The sequence below is a fragment of the Salmo salar genome, chromosome 02 (assembly GCF_965601325.2).
Source record: "Salmo salar chromosome 02, fSalSal1, whole genome shotgun sequence".
In the NCBI taxonomy this organism is placed as follows: domain Eukaryota; kingdom Metazoa; phylum Chordata; class Actinopteri; order Salmoniformes; family Salmonidae; genus Salmo; species Salmo salar.
In genome coordinates, this window is record NC_138292.1 from 39,159,036 (window position 1) to 39,175,690 (window position 16,655).

Below are 16,655 nucleotides of genomic sequence, written 5' to 3' on the forward strand. Positions count from 1 at the left end.
GTGAATTCCGTCTTCCACCCAGGTGAATTCCGTCTTCCACAAAAAATCTATCAAAGCTGTCCTTTGTGTTCGGTCTCTGCTTCACACTGCATGCTCAACCCAGATCCAAAATAACCTGTTGCTTTACACCCTGAGACATACATGTATACTGACATTCATTTGGTGAGGTGCTTTCTAACCCCAAATATGTATCCTATATTAAGGTTGTGAATTGATTTACTATTGAATCAAATCTGACAAAAGTAAAACAAATTATTGGGGTGCCAATATTTTGTCACCATCTATGTAGCCAGGCCTACTGAGAAAACTTCATAGTTTGAAACCAGAATAATTGTCTCCTATGTTATGCATCTGGATTACATTATTATGTTCATTGCATTGAAAGGGATCGCTTATCTTTTATATATGATAGTGATGTGAAAAACCTGAACCAGCTAAAATAAAAAGGTACTTTATGGGTAAGCATCTGTATGAAGGGGATTGAGGAATCCCAATCAAAACAACCGAGGTAAAGCCAGATTCAGAGTTGGATATTCGGCTGTAGTTTTCCTTACGTCCACCAACAGCAGTTGGGGAACGTCAACATAGAGACAAATTTAATTTATCAAATTTCAATAGCTCTATAACCGTTACTCCTAAAACTTTCAAAACTGGTTGTAGCTAACCCAATGGCAAAGACACACATTGCACACACTTTTTTTTGTCCATTTACATCTTGCACTATTTGAAATTATTTAAAATAGCTCCTTAGTCATGTGACCTAGTGACTTCAAACAAGGTTCAGAATGTACACTCAGTAGGCCTACACATTACACACCCTTTTAGTTTGTCCATTTTCATCTCACACGATTTTACATACATTTTTCAAACTTCATAATATCAATAGCTCCTTGGTAATGTGACCTACTGACCTCAAACTACTTTCAGAATGTACACGGACTGGTAGAGACGGGTGCCGCGAGGCATCCAATGCAGTAACTGGACCGATCCCGGAGAAGCTGGGATCGGTCGCGTTACTCTTTTTTCTTTGTGAAGGGCAGGGCGCCCTGGAATTGGTTCGCCCCAAGAGGGGTCCAAGCCCTGGAAAGCCTTGCAGTTTCGGCTGCGTCCGGGAAGCTCTCCTTGGCCCTTGAAAATCCGGGGGAGAGGGTGTAAATCTCACACTGGGCCGTACCCATATTCGCAGCAGGTCTCCAAGGTGAACAGCCTCTGGCATGTTATAACAATGTAGGTAAGGAAAGTTGGCAAAAATGATCCTCGATACGGATTGGCTCTAAGGGCTGGGTCGGTCGGGCTGGGCTCGAGCTGCGGGAGCAGTTGCTCTGTCGCCCTCCTCTTGTCACTATTGGAAGTTCGTTGTGCGGCACATCTTGCGGTCTCTCGTGCGTGGTCTCGCAATGGGCTGCGTGCGGGGTTTCATCGGAGGGCCGAAGGCGGACCTTTGGGGGGTTGGGTCCAGCAGTTGGCGGTGGCAACTCTGGACGCGCCCTTCTCGTGGATCTCCTCAGCTACGGCGCTCGCCGGCCCCACACATTGTAGGGGGGAGGTCTCCTCTACGCTCACTAGACTTGAGGCGGAGACTAAACCCATTGGCCCCGCAATGATAGGGATGGATCTGGCTCATGCCCTACGAAGTGGGGAGAGGTATCTCCAGCTTGTCTGGGGAGGGAGGCCTACATCTGATGTGGGTAGTGCCGCTAGATACTGCAATGGGTATTTGGTTCTCAAGCCTAAGTATTGCGCTGGCACTTGATGTCGATTGGGTGTAAAAACACAGTAAAAGTCTGCTGAAGGTTAGTAGCGGCAACTGATGTCCAGTTTGTAAGACAGAAAAGCCTCTGATGATACCACAGGGCGTGACTAATTACATTTGGTGTATTTGCTTGGCTGAGAAGCCAATGGTGCGAAGCTACCATCTGTAGGATTATGACTGAATGCCTCTAAGTCAGAATCCCCTTAAACGTAACGATACCATAGCGCCGCGGATCTTCGTTTGGCCCGGGATAGCCTGCCTCTTTTGGCAGGTGAGTAGAGCCGTCCGTGACGAGGTTGGGGTCAAATGGTCACCAGGTGCACGAGGAGGTCTCCCCAAAGGTGGGGGGCACTCAGAGTCCGAGCAGGGGCGGCCAGATTCAGGGGCTGGGGGCAGTACTCAGCCTGTGGAGGTTGATTTGGGGACTTAGTCTCTGAGCGGATAAAAGCGGTGGGTCATCAGGTGCACAGAGCCTGTTTCAGGTTACCAGGTGCACATGGTTCCTGACAGCGGGACTATAGACGTCTTAGTAATTCCAGGGAGTAAGCTATACTCTAAGGCCAAGGGAGAGGGGTGTTGACCGGGTAGGGAGAGTAGGTGTGGAGGCCTGAAGGTCTGTAGTTCCAGGGAGTAAGCTATACACTCAGGTCCAGGGAGAGGGCAGGCAGGTGGGCGGGCAGGGGGTGTAGGCCTAGAGGCCAGGAGTTAGAGGTCACCAGGTCAACGGGGGCCTGCCGGGAGGTCAGGAAGGCCCCAGGGAGAAGGCCCAAGTGAATAGGTGTGTGAGTGACTGTCGTGTGAGATGAAAATGGACAAACTAAAGGGTGTGCAATATAAAAAGGGTAGTCAGTGGACATTCTGAACCTTGTTTGAGGTCAGTAGGTCACATGACCAAGGAGCTATTAAAATTAGTGTCATTGAAAATTCATTTAAAATTGCCTGAGATGAAAATGGACAAACTAAAGCATGTGCAGGCCCACTGAGTGTACAGTCGTGGCCAAAGTTGAGAATGACACGAATATTCATTTTCACGAAGTCTGCTGCCTCAGTTTGTATGATGGGAATTTGCATATACTCCAGAATGTTATGAAGAGTGATCAGATGAATTGCAATTAATTGCAAAGTCCCTCTTTGCCATGCAAATGAACTGAATGCCCCAAAAAACATTTCCACTGCATTTCAGCCCTGCCACAAAAGGACCAGCTGACATCATGTCAGTGATTCTCTCATTAACACAGGTGTGAGTGTTGACGAGGACAAGGCTGGAGATCACTCTGTCATGCTGATTGAGTTCGAATAACAGACTGGAAGCTTCAAAAGGAGGGTGGTGCTTGGAATCATTGTTCTTCCTCTGGCAATCATGGTTACCTGCAAGGAAACACGTTCCGTCATCATTGCTTTGCACAAAAAGGGCTTCACAGGCAAGGATATTGCTGCCAGTAAGATTGCACCTAAATCAACCATTTATCGGATCATCAAGAGCTTCAAGGAGAGCGGTTCAGTTGTTGTGAAGAAGGCTTCAGGGCGCCCAAGAAAGTCCAGCAAGCGCCAGGACTGTCTCCTAAAGTTGATTCAGCTACGGGATCGGGGCACCACCAGTACAGAGCTTGCTCAGGAATGGCGGCAGGCATGTGTGAGTGCGTCTGCACACACAATGAGGTGAAGACTTTTGGAGGATGGCCTGGTGTCAATAAGGGCAGCAAAGAAGCCCCTTCTCTCCAGGAAAAACATCAGGGACAGACTGATATTCTGCAAAAGGTACAGGGATTGGACTGCTGAGGACTGGGGTAAAGTCATTTTCTCTGATGAATCCCCTTTCCAATTGTTTGGGGCATCCGGAAAAAAGCTTCTCCGGAGAAGACAAGGTGAGCGCTACCATCAGTCCCGTGTCATGCCAACAGTAAAGCATCCTGAGACCATTCATGTGTGGGGTTGCTTCTCAGCCAAGGTAGTGGGCTCACTCACAATTTAGCCTAAGAACTCAGCCATGAATAAAGAATGGTACCAACACATCCTCCGAGAGCAACTTTTCCCAACCATCCAGGAACAGTTTGGTGACAAAGAATGCCTTTTCCAGCATGATGGAGCACCTTGCCATAAGGCAAAAGTGATAACTAAGTGGCTCGGGGAACAAAACATCGATATTTTGGGTCCATGGCCAGGAAACTCCCCAGACCTTAATCCCATTGAGAACTTGTGGTCAATCCTCAAGAGGCGGGTGGACAAACAAAACCCCACAAATTCTGACAAACTTCAAGCATTGATTATGCAAGAATGGGCTGCCATCAGTCAGGATGTGGCCCAGAATTTAATTGACAGCATGCCAGGGCGGATTGCAGAGGCCTTGAAAAAGAAGGGTCAACACTGCAAATATTGACTCTTTGCATCAACTTCATGTCAATAAAAGTCTTTGACACTTATGAAATGCTTGTAATTATACTTCAGTATTCCATATTAACATCTGACAAAAATATCTAAACACTTAAAGCAGCAAACTTTGAAAATTAATATTTGTGTCATTCTCAAAACTTTTGGCCAGGACTGTACATTCTGAATCGTGTTTGGATTCAGTAGGTCACATGACCAAGGAGCTATTGAAATGTGAATGTTTGAGAAATTCATGTAAAGTTGTGTGAGATGAAAATGGACAAACTAAAGGGTGTGCAATATAGAAGGGTAGTCAGTGGACATTCTGCACCTTGTTTGAGTCCAGTTGGTCACATGACCAAGGAGCTATTGAAATTATAAAAGTTCGAAAAATGTAAAATCGTGCGAGATGAAAATAGACAAACTAAAGGGTGTGCAATGTGTAGGCCCACTGAGTGTACGTTCTGAAGCTTGTTTGAGGTCAGGTGGTCACATGACCAACAATTCAACTAGGAATACAAAATGGTGCTCACATTTCCACGTTTATTAGCTTTGCAAAGCAAATTAATGTCCAAATCGTGAAAATAAGACCTCGGCAATGTTGTGTGCAATTTTTCTAACATCATGACACTTATTTGGAGTGTGGCTAAAGTGGTTTGAAAGCGCGATTATCCAACCTGAAACTGTCTTTACCTCGGTATCAAAACAATGTGAAACGTGTAGGATACGATATACAGAGTGAAAACTGTATGCAAAACTAATTTTCTTCAAAGAACATGCAACAGTTGAAGTCCACAAATCAAACTCAAATAGAAATTGAAACCCACAATTGAAAGCCCGGGCAATACTGGCATTTCACGCATGGGGTACATTGCTTATAAACAAACCATCCTCATAAAACATTGTTTTTCTAGGCCATGAGCTTGAGATCACCACATTACTGCCGCTTAGCATAGAGGCAAAAACAAAAAAACTAGTTTCGAGCTAGGCCATACCAACTATCGCTCCCGGTAGTTTGAGGTGGAATGGGTGTATCCCAGGTCACGTTCAAATGTAGATTATCAATGCAGAGGGCGATAAACTAAAACTATGTATTTATTTTTATTTTTTATGTATTAATGTTTTTTTCCAACATATTTCACATTCAAATCCTAGGGCTGGCCATTGGAAACTAATATTAGTTTCCAATGGCCACCCCTAGGATTCGCATCAAACGTCCCCCTATAGTGCCAGAAGTTTGACAATCTCACCTGTCTGGTCCGCCTCCTACTCGCATACCTACGCCGTGAGACAAAATGTCGGAAGAAGGCCTATCTAGTTAAGAAAAAAACAATACATGGTTGGGGTTCTACAAGGTTTCTAATGGCATTTCTGCAGGCCTTGAATTCATTACTATACATGGTTTTTACATTGAGGTTTTTAAATTGAGACTTCTTTAAAATATACTCACTTCGGATCGAAAGATGTTCCTGATTTTCGTCGTGACCGTTCTTATGGCAACAGGTAGGGAGAGGAAATGCAATGTTTTTCAAGAAGGGAGGGTCAGGGCACAATTTAATCAATAAGTTAGTTACTGGTTTGTGTATTTATTAATAAACCTCCTCTTTTAAACAGTTTATATTATCTAATGTTAACTTATTTTGATGTCGAATTCGTAGGGAAAAGTAGACTTGTGATCAATTGTATTTTTTTTATCGTTAGAGGTAACCTGGATCTGGATCATTAGTTAAATCACAGATTTCCAGTTCTCCAGTGGTGGACAACAATCTATATTTACATGTCCGAATACAATAAACTAAGGTTTACTAGACACTTTCATTTTAATGCCTGAATCATAGTCAAAGCCTTTTCTTTTCTTTTTTACTTTCAGATCAAGCATTCATTATATCATAATATTTTTGACTCCTGACATTTATTTGTGCACACACATGGCCTGGAATAAGGTGAAGGGGTGTGATTTTGATAATATCACATCAATGATACTAGTCAGACTACCTCCCTACTCCAAATATGATATCAAACTGTAGTTAAACAGATTAGTCTATCTAGCAGGAATTCCACACTGATGCTACCTTTTTGACAATTGAAGAGCGGTGAAGCAATCTTAGCAAATTGAAATTTCTGATGGAGCCAAGTAACAACATCTAATATGTTCATGCCAAATGCCTATCTCTGCCTTATACATTTGATACCCCCTATGAAATGTATAATTCAGTCAAAGCTGAACTATTACATCATCGCACTGAGTCTTAACCATGGGGTCAGCATCTAGGGCTAGGCTATTACTCAAATGTAGAGTTTTGTTGATGGAACATGCCCAGCTTAAGGTCTTCTTGACTCATTGCATCTATTCTCTATGATACCAGTCTTTAGTTATGACATATCTTTGTGACTGTCACTTACAGAATGGTCAGCTTCCTGCCACACCCAGAGTACCTTCACTCTCACAGAGCTGCTGAATTACAAATTAGAAAATGTAGCAAATAATGTACTCACGAGAAAAGTAAGCTGCCTTCAGTTAACAACAAACACTTTCTTGCACACTGTTATGGGTGGTGACGATATCTATCTCTACCTGCATGCATTGAGACAAACTATGCTCTTTAAACACTCCTATTCTCTCTCCAGGCTCCACCATGGCCATCTCTGTCCAGTGTCCTGTCAAGAGGTACGTGGTCATCCTGTTCCAGCCGGTCACGCTCACCTGCAACTTCCAGACGTCTTCCACGCAGCCGCCTGTCATCACTTGGAGGTACAAGTCCTACTGCAGGGACCCCATCCAGGCAGCCCTGAACCCCAGCAGCGCTGACAACATCCTGTCCCAGAACAACCCTAACTACAACGCCAACATTGAGTGTGCCGACAACATGCGGACAGTGCGCATCGTGGCCTCCAAGCAGGGCAGTGCTGTCACTCTGGGTGAGGCGTACCAGGGGCGGAAAGTCAGCATCTTGAACAGTGAGTTTGGCTTTTAGTGATTTCAAATGTGATGTGTGTGTGGGGGGGGGGAAGCGCACCGGTGTGTGCGTGTATGTGTGCCTGTCTCTCTCTGTCTGCGTGTTACTTCCATTACAAGGCTCCTATATCAGAGTGAGTCTTGTCTGTTGCCAGTGTCCCCTCCTCAAACCCAACCTCTCTTTAGACGCAGACCTGAACCTTGCCCAGACGGCGTGGGGAGACAGCGGCGTGTACGTGTGCTCTGTGGTGTCTTCTCAGGACCTGACAGGGAACAGCGAGGACTACACTGAGCTCATAGTGCTGGGTGAGTGGCTCCTATCCTCACAGACCCTTTTTAGAGCTCCCCTGACCTGCTGTCATCTTCCACCTGTCCACCACCACCCCTCCATCTCCACCAAGTCCTATACCACTGCTCTTCACAGAACTGCTGTCCTATGAGGAACGATCACTTGTTTTCTCTGTGCTAGTTTCCCCTTAGTTCTCTTGGGTTTATTTGTTGAGTTAGCTGTACACCATGTGGAGCAACACAAAATCTGATAGCAGTAGCAATCAAATGTAAAAGCTCTTGAAAAGCCGAATCCAATTTTCTGGCAGTTCCACAATTTCCAAATTTGCTATTTGACTCCGGATTCTGTTTAATGAGACTGCACCCCTCAAGGCTCAGTGAAGTTTCTCCGGAAAGATCCATGACTTCTATTTTCAAGTGATTCATGAATCATGAACCACTTAGCAGGGACTTCCAAGAAGGACAAGTTGTTGTGAGGGAGACTCAAGAGGGCAAAGGTGTAGTCATTTATTAGAGAGATAGTTGGGGCTTTTTAAAATAATTGTGGCATTCTTTCTTTCACAGAGAGAAAGTCAAATACCACTGATCTCCTGCCTGAGATTGACTTACTGGTTATGGTTTGCCCCTGGTTATGGTTTGCCCCTAATAATCAGTAGAGTTCAACCCTAGCCTAAGAGCACGTATTTTAGTAAACTAGGTCACTGTTTAGGTTCCGTTTCAGCAGAATGACATTTGGCCTGAACCCTCTTGCAAATACCTCACAGCTTTGAATGAGACAACATGTGGTCAGTGTTGTTAGTTTTTTTTTGGGAAGTCCCCTCACAACAACTTAAAAAATGGATTATTAACCCTTGAAATATAAAATGAGTTGGTTGCATTGATTAAAAAGTTCTATTCAACTGTAACAATTTTTTTCTCTACTTCATGGTCGAGACCACAAAACTCTCAGCAGAACATAATGATAACCCTAAAGGCTGTGACATTATTGCAATATGAGGCCACTCAGCACATAGCTCTGGTCTGTTTTGTGTTGACTCAAACCACAAATGAACTCTTCAGTCAGACTGCAACCTATGACATTTATAGGACATGTGTGGTTGAATATATCCTCTTTCAGTATATTCGCATGTATTGTTTTTCTTTCCCGTGCAGCTAGCTCCCTCATCTGACAGAATGACTCACTGAACCCATTGTTTGAAAAAAAGTAAAACCGAAACCTGTCTTATCTGGTTTCTCTGATGTCTGAAATGAACCTCTCGTGTAGATGCGCCATTGTTTACTGCTTGTCCTTGTGACTTTTCACACTACACATACTGTAGCCTTGCATACTAGACCGACCATTGGACTAGCCAAGCTACAGGTTCTAATACAAATGTTTATTTTTCTATACTAGGGCTCTGTTCTCCAGTGTTCTTGAATGACTTGTAAATTGTCACTTTCTTGTCCACATTTTTGAAGAAATTAGCTTTGTCAAGTTGGCTTTTTGAACAATAGAAGTCCTCCACTTCTCTGGTTTAAACAGAGCCAAGGGAAACCTAGAACTGCATGAACAAGTGCTATGTAAATACAGAAATGTTAATATTCAACCACGCTGATAGTCACCCAGAGAACGTAGAGGAGATGTTTCATTTTGACTGAATGGCACACACATTAGCTTGCCTATACATGCATAATTATGCATTATAATCTCTCTGTCTCGCACTCTCTCTCTCTCTCTCTCTCCCCCCCTCTACTTTTTCTCTCTTCCCCCTCTACTCTTTCTCTGTATACAGACTGGTTGTTGGTAGTACTGGTAGTGTTTGGCTTCCTGCTGCTGTTGCTCCTCATAGCGATCTGTTGGTGCCAGTGCTGCCCCCACACCTGCTGCTGCTACATCCGCTGCCCCTGCTGCCCTGAGAAATGCTGCTGCCCTCGGGCACGTAAGTACCACTCGCCACCCCTACTTGTTCCTTTTCCACTGGGCACAGAGCATCCTGCTTCGATGCCACCTTCACATTAGTATGCCCATTCCATTCAACCAAACTCCTTTTTCTCATTTAGTTTCACTTTGGAAGTTTGTGACCCTGGCACTGTTTACCTTTCATTTGCCATTCTCATGTACATATTATTTATACAGTATGTGCTGCTACTCTTATCTTCTTGGGGCCCGAGTGGCGTAGTGGTCTAAGGCACTGCATCTCAGTGCTAGAGGAGTCACTACAGACCCTGGTTCGATTCCAGTCAGTATCACAACCAGCCGTGATTGGGAGTCCCATAGAGCGGCGCACAATTGGCCCAGTGTCGTCCGGGTTAGGGTTTGGCCGGGGTAGGCTGCCATTGTAAATAACAATTTGTTCTTAACTGACTTGCCTAGTTAACTTCTCTAGGGCCAGTGGGACGATTTCGTCCCACCTACGTAACAGCCAGTGGAATCCTGTGGCGCGTTATTCAAATACCTTAGAAATGCTATAACTTCAATTTCTCAAACATTTGACTATTTTACACCATTTTAAAGACAAGACTCTTGTTAATCTAACCACACTGTCCGATTTCAAAAAGGCTTTACAACGAAAGCAAAACGTTAGATTATGTCAGCAGAGTACCCAGCCAGAAATAATCAGACACCCATTTTTCAAGCCAGCATATAATGTCACATAAACCCAAACCACAGCTAAATGCAGCACTAACCTTTGATGATCTTCATCAGATGACAATCTTAGGACATTATGTTATACAATACATGCATGTTTTGTTCAATCAAGTTCATATTTATATCAAAAAACAGCTTTTTACATTAGCATGTGACGTTCAGAACTAGCATACCCCCCGCAAACTTCCGGTGAATTTACTAAATTACTCACGATAAACGTTCACAAAAAACATAACAATTATTTTAAGAATTATAGATACAGAACTCCTCTATGCACTCGCTATGTCCGATTTTAAAATAGCTTTTCGGTGAAAGCACATTTTGCAATATTCTGAGTAGATAGCCCGGCATCACAGGGCTAGCTATTTAGACACCCACCAAGTTTAGCCCTCACCAAAGTCAGATTTACTGTAAGAAAAATGTTATTACCTTTGCTGTTCTTCGTCAGAATGCACTCCCAGGACTTCTACTTCAATAACAAATGTTGGTTTGGTTCAAAATAATCCATAGTTATGTTCAAATATCCTCTGTTTTGTTCGTGCGTTCAAGACACTATCCGAAGTGTAAAGAAGGGTGACGTGCACGACGCGTTTCGTGACAAAAAAATTCTAAATATTCCATTACCGTACTTCGAAGCATGTCAACCGCTGTTTAAAATAAATTTTTATGCCATTTTTCTCGTAAAAAAGCGATAATATTCTGACCGGGAAAGCGTGTTTACGTTCAAAGAGAGAGAAAATAAAAGCATGGGATCCCCTCGTGCACGAGCCTCAGTCTGATGGTCCTCTGATCGACCACTTACCAAAGGCGATAATGTTTTTCAGTCAGGGGCTGGAATTACATCATTCAGCTTTTTCCCAGGTTCTGAGAGCCTATGGGAGCCGTAGGAAGTGTCACGTTACAGCAAAGATCCTCAGTTTTCAATAAACAGAGCCAAGAAGCTCAAGGAATGGTCAGAGAGGGCACTTCCTGTACAGAATCTTCTCAGGTTTTTGCCTGCCATATGAGTTCTGTTATACTCACAGACACCATTCAAACAGTTTTAGAAACGTTAGGGTGTTTTCTATCCAAAGCCAATAACTATATGCATATTCTAGTTTCTGGGCATTAGTAATAACCAGATTAAATCGGGTACGTTTTTTATCCGGCCGTGTAAATACTGCCCCCTAGCCCTAACAGGTTAAATAAAGATTAAATAAAAATAAATAAAATACAATTCATAGAAAGACATAAGGTTTTGCTCATGCACAACACACTGGCAAATGAAGTAAGTCCTCCAGAATATGTATTTACAGTATGCCACCTAACTACATTGTTAATGTGTCGTAACACTGTGAACTGACCCCTCTCAATTCAGTGTACGAAGCAGGCAAGGCGGTGAAGTCAGGCAACCCCAGCCACTACGCCCCCACGCTCTACGCTCCCAGCATGTACGCCCAGCCACCCTACGGAGGGGTCATGCAACAGCCCGGCATACCCATGCTGCCCCTACCCCAGGGGATGGGCGGCCCCCCACTACACCCCAACGGCTACGGACGGGACTACGACGGAGCCAGCTCAGGTAACTACAGCCCCTCTCCAGTTTTAACATGACAATTAGCTTGATAAAAGCAAGGACTTGATGCGTGACTTTTTTTTCTCCGTTTTGAGTGGACTAATGCTCGTCTCGATGTCAGTACTGCACATTTTCGCAGCAATGTGGTTTTCAACGCTGGTGTGAGGAACCTTTTAATAAATCTCTGTTTTTGTTTTCTGTTTGTAGTTGGACATGGCTCCCAGGTGCCTTTGCTGCATGACCAGGACAGTGGCGCAGGAGACCAAAGTGAGTGGTTAAAATGCTTACTACAAATTCTCAGTCTGTTTGATTATTTGTGATAATACTTAAGTCTAACCAGAGCTATAGCTCAGCTCCCGAATCATCTCGGGGGCTGAAAAATGTCAGCATATTTCATCTTGTCACCAGGGTTGGGCTCATTACCATTTCCATTCAGTCAATTCACAAATTAAACTGAAATTCCCATTCAAATTTTCCACATTGCTTTTCAAAGGAATTTTAGTTTACGAAGCAAACCATTTTTTTTGGTTTACTTGAAATGTAATTGAGACCAACCCTGCTTGTCACAATCTCTCATGATTTACTTCCTCCTCAGCTCGGAGCGGCTACCGTATCCAGGTGGACCCAGATGGGAATGCAACGCGGGCCATCTGCTACATGGAGAGACAGCTAGCCAACCTGGACCCCACCCGGTCTGGTGACGCCGCTGGGAAGTACAACCGCCGTGAGTCTTACACCTACACATAAACACAGCCATGTCAACTGTACTGTACTGCAGAGTTCGGGGCTTGTAATCACAAAGAGCCTCAGAGTAGGAGTGCTGTTCTAGGATCAGTTTTATCTAATAGCCAGGCTGGACCTCTGAGGTGCTTTTTGAGTATGGGCCCTAGGCTCATCCATCAGTTCAATGTTGTGTTTTGTGGGTGTTGCTCAAGTGAAAGGGGGAAGTGTTTGTTCATTTCACACGGAGCCTTCAACTGGCTTCATCAACTTTAATGTGTTGTAATGTTAATGTGATAGGGCTTTTTTAACTCTGACTTGCACTTGATATCTCTCTCACTGTCCTTCTTGTGCGTTTCCCCATCCTCTTCCTTTTTCCTTCTCCTCCCATCTTTCTCTCTCTCACTCAGTGGATGGGGGGATGAGCGAGGTGAGCTCTCTACACGATGACCCACATGGCCGTGGCGGCGGCCGCTCCCAGGCCCCGCCCCTCGCCACCGTGTACGACCAGGACGAGGCCATGAGCACCATCAGCAGCGTGTCCACGCACGGCCAGCGGGGGCGTGACGACTACCCACGGCGAGGAGGTGGGCCCTCCCCCCACATGGGGGCCCATGGACGTGCCCGCTCCATGGACAACCTGGATGACATCGCCCGCCGAGACCGCTACCCCAGAGACCCCCGGGATCCCCGCGACGACTACCCTCCCCACCGCCGCGACGGTGGAGGAGCCAGAGACAGGAGAGGGTGAGGTTCTTATTTGGTGCCTCTCTCACTCTTTCTCCTTCTAGTGCATGAGCCTTACTTCTCCGAGGTCAACTCAGGGAAGATAATGACTCTACCCAGTTGTTTACCCACTGTTTTTTTTTCTCCCCTCAGCTCGGATGATGACTTTAGCAGCCGCGGCGGCTACGACCGCGGCCGTGACTTTGACGACCGCAGACGGCGCGAACCCTCCCCTGACAACCGACGCCGCGGAGGCAGCCCGGTCAGCGGTCTCCAAGGGAGACGCAGCCGTAGCCGTGACGACCTGATGGCCATCGAACGTGATCGGGAGCGCGGTGGCGGCCGTGGTGGTGGGCGGGACGCCTACGATGATAGCTTTCAGCGGGAAGCCATGGAGAAGAAGCGTCTAGGCGAGCAGCAGAGGGCAAGGAGCCGCGAGCGCCTGGACAGCGACAGCGAACGCTCGGACCGAGGCAGGACCCCCCGCGGACCCCCTCCACTTCCCATGTCCCCGCCTTCCAACTACCCCGACCGTCGCTACGACGACAACTACCCAGCCCCTCTCCCACCTCCCTACATTAGCGATGACGAGAGCTTGACGTCCTCCAAAAAAAGCAACCTACGCAAGGTCAGTCAGTCATCACAGGGTTCTGCATATGGCCATTGAGCATTCAGGGTGCCACTCAAGGCCACAACGTTATTTACTGCATTGCCAAAATGCCTCATTGATTGTTTCATTCATAGAACTACTTTCATCAACATAGTTAAAGGGATACTTCAGGATTTTGGCAATGAAGCCCTTTATCTACTTCCCCAGAGTCCGATGAACTAGTGGATGTCCTTTTTATGTCTGCGTCTTGCTTGAAGCAAAAGCTAGCATGCTGTTCCCCATAGCATTCCAGTCATTGCGCTAATGCTAGTTAGCATTTGCTCGTGAAAATACCACCTAACTTCGTTCATACAGGATGCCGAGACATAAAAAGGGTATCCACAAGTTTTACCTAAACATCAGACTATCCATGGAATAACCATGGTAACAATCAGTCAAGGAAGATGCTGTAAAAAAGACGCAATCTCTACAAGCCAGAATGTTGACTAAAATGGATGTCCGTGCTATTGGTCCTTTTGCCGGAAGGTAGTGGAGATCAAATGTCCACAGTGAAGTGTTGTTTACCCAACTTTTTGCGGCACTGGTAGTTTTAAGTTGCATGTATTTTTCCATCTCTTGATGCATTTCACGTGATGCACAATATGTAAAGAACAGCCGAATATAACCGAACGTTGTCGATCAGAGTGCATTCCCTCACAATCAGCTGGAAGTGCTTCTGAAATTTCCCAGCTTCGGTTAAGATCGGCCATTGTTGACATATTGTGCAAGTAGCGTGCGAATTGTATCTTTATTGAAACTACAAACCGATATACAGACCAGCATGTTGGAAGTCGGGTTAATAACAATACTCTAGATATTTTGTGTCAGATTAAGGTAAAGTACGTTCAAATGAAGTTTATTCAGCATTCTGACTTGTGAAGGGACTGTTCACAAAAAGGGAGCCTATATGTTAGAGACGAGAGAAGAGTCTTCCACACTCGGATTCGTAGAGGCTACAACGAGTTCCTCGTAGATAAAGGGCTTCATTGCCAAAATCCCGAAGTATCCCTTTAATGCTAGTTACAAAAAATGGTATAATCATATTTAGCAGAAAAATATATATATCCAGATCCTAGTTTTGCCAGAATTGTGGTGGTATGTTTTAGCAGGTTTCTCTCATATGTATACTTGTTGTTTCTAGACTGATAGTAATGCTTATAGTACAGTACTAGGCCAACTCATCATTCTGTTTATTTCAACTCTCTTTCTTTTCTGACAGAATGGAGCCGTGAGTCGGGAGAGTCTGGTGGTGTGAGACGTTCAATATCCCCCAGCATAACTGATCTGTTCCTTAACACAATGACTAGTCGTCTATGTCAATAGTACTAATGTTGCAAACTTGCTACAGTGATTTTATATTCAATACCTAAACTCAGATATCAAAATTTGATGCTGGATATTTATGTACAAATGACCTTATTGGGGGTAATCTAGTAATTGTGTGCTTTATATTTACTGAAAACATTGTCAGCCTTATGTCCTCTCAATTATTTTTAATGTACAGAATAGCTCTAACTGAAGTACTAAGTGTAGTGTGTGGTTGAACATACCAAGGCTTAATTAAAGTAGCCTACACTGGAATGGCAGTAGCCAAAGTAAACCAAAAATGGTTTTCATTCACTCTTTTTAACCATTCATTTTCACCTTACAGTCATCTTACAGTCAATGTGAGTAACCCGGAGCTTTAAGATTGTAAAGCAAGTATTAATTTGAACTTTTAATTATTTACTGTGAGAAGTCATGGATTTTTTAAATGAAAATTAGATCATGCTGTACATTTGAAATGGGTTAGATTTTATTAGGGCGGGAGGTAGCCTAGCAGTTAAGAGCGTTGGGCCACTAACCGAAAGGTCACTGGTTCGAATCGCCAAGCCAACTAAGTAAAAGATCTGCCAGTGTGCCCTTGAGCAAGGCACTTAACCCTAATTGCTCTGGATAAGAGCCTCTACTAAATGACTAAAATCAAATAATAGCCATTTTATTTTTACGATTAGTTTTAACTGTCTGTCCAGCACGTATTTCTCATGAATAATGTCAGCCATAGGCAGATAATATTTGTTCATATTTTTTTATTATTTTTATTGCTATGAAAATGTACTTACTGCATTGTTGTACAGTCTACTTGTCATACCCACTGTCCGTACTGTGTTGACTGATTTACAACAAACGTAATTTTACAATAAAGCTTTTTCAAAATGCTCTGGGTTTTTCTATATAAAAATACAGTCTATGGGGCAAATTTCTACTGAAGTCAAATATTCACTTAGGTATGCATTGATGTCAATTGGAAACCAAGTGAAAATTCTAATAGGCTCTGACATGCTGTTCTAGGAGGTACCACCGGATGTCACTGTCTTGTTTCTTTGGCATGAAGAAGAGCTGTTCACTGAGGGAGTATCATGCAGGGAATGCTGTATGACATACAGAAGGCACATTAGTATTTCAGTATTTGTTTTTGTCTTCATGGGTATCTACTATTTGACCACATGAACATCATAACCATACTTTCTTTCCTATTTCCATAGATTTTACTCTAAAGGCCTTTCCCGCTGCTTGTTCAATCTCCATGTTCAATGTCTGCCAATATGTAGACATGGATGTGGTGTAACACTGGGTCTGACTGAATGGTGGCTTCTGTTTATACCTGTTATTGAAATGTGTTCAGGAATTTAATTGTTGCCAAATTTTGCTATGGCAAGTCATGAGGATTGGTACTGTACAAGGTAAGAGCCCAGCTGCCACCTGCTTGGTACATCAGCTCTGCCAGCACACCAGATTTTGCTGTGTCACCCTGCTTTTGGATAGATCTAATGATATGAAAGCAAATATGCAAGCTAAGAGTTATATAGATAATTAGAAACCGTGTGGTTCGAGCCCTTTATGCTGATTGGCTGAAAGCCGTGCTATATATTGAAATGTTTCACAAAGAGGGCCCAACTATCTTTTAATCAATGTTATTCACTCACTACAACCTGCCTGACACCTCAATTAAATGTTGTTGCCTATATAAAG

At 44.2% G+C, this 16,655-nt stretch overlaps 1 protein-coding gene across 2 annotated transcripts; it reads left to right on the top strand.

Annotated features, from left to right (window-relative positions):
* Window positions 1-15,841, top strand: LOC106582499 (lipolysis-stimulated lipoprotein receptor). Of its 2 annotated transcripts, none has more exons than XM_045703736.2 (10): window positions 1-22; window positions 6,749-7,078; window positions 7,263-7,382; window positions 9,137-9,283; window positions 11,351-11,554; window positions 11,756-11,815; window positions 12,144-12,272; window positions 12,679-13,015; window positions 13,148-13,622; window positions 14,863-15,841. In XM_045703736.2, exons 2-10 carry the CDS (start codon window positions 6,757-6,759, stop codon window positions 14,896-14,898), a joined length of 1,830 nt encoding a protein of 609 aa, XP_045559692.1. In that variant the 5' UTR covers window positions 1-22; window positions 6,749-6,756; the 3' UTR covers window positions 14,899-15,841. The 2 variants fall into 2 exon arrangements, with proteins under 2 accessions (XP_045559692.1, XP_014021146.1); XM_014165671.3 differs by lacking the exon at window positions 1-22 and adding an exon at window positions 5,349-5,623.
* The last annotated feature ends 814 nt before the right edge of the window (window positions 15,842-16,655 follow it).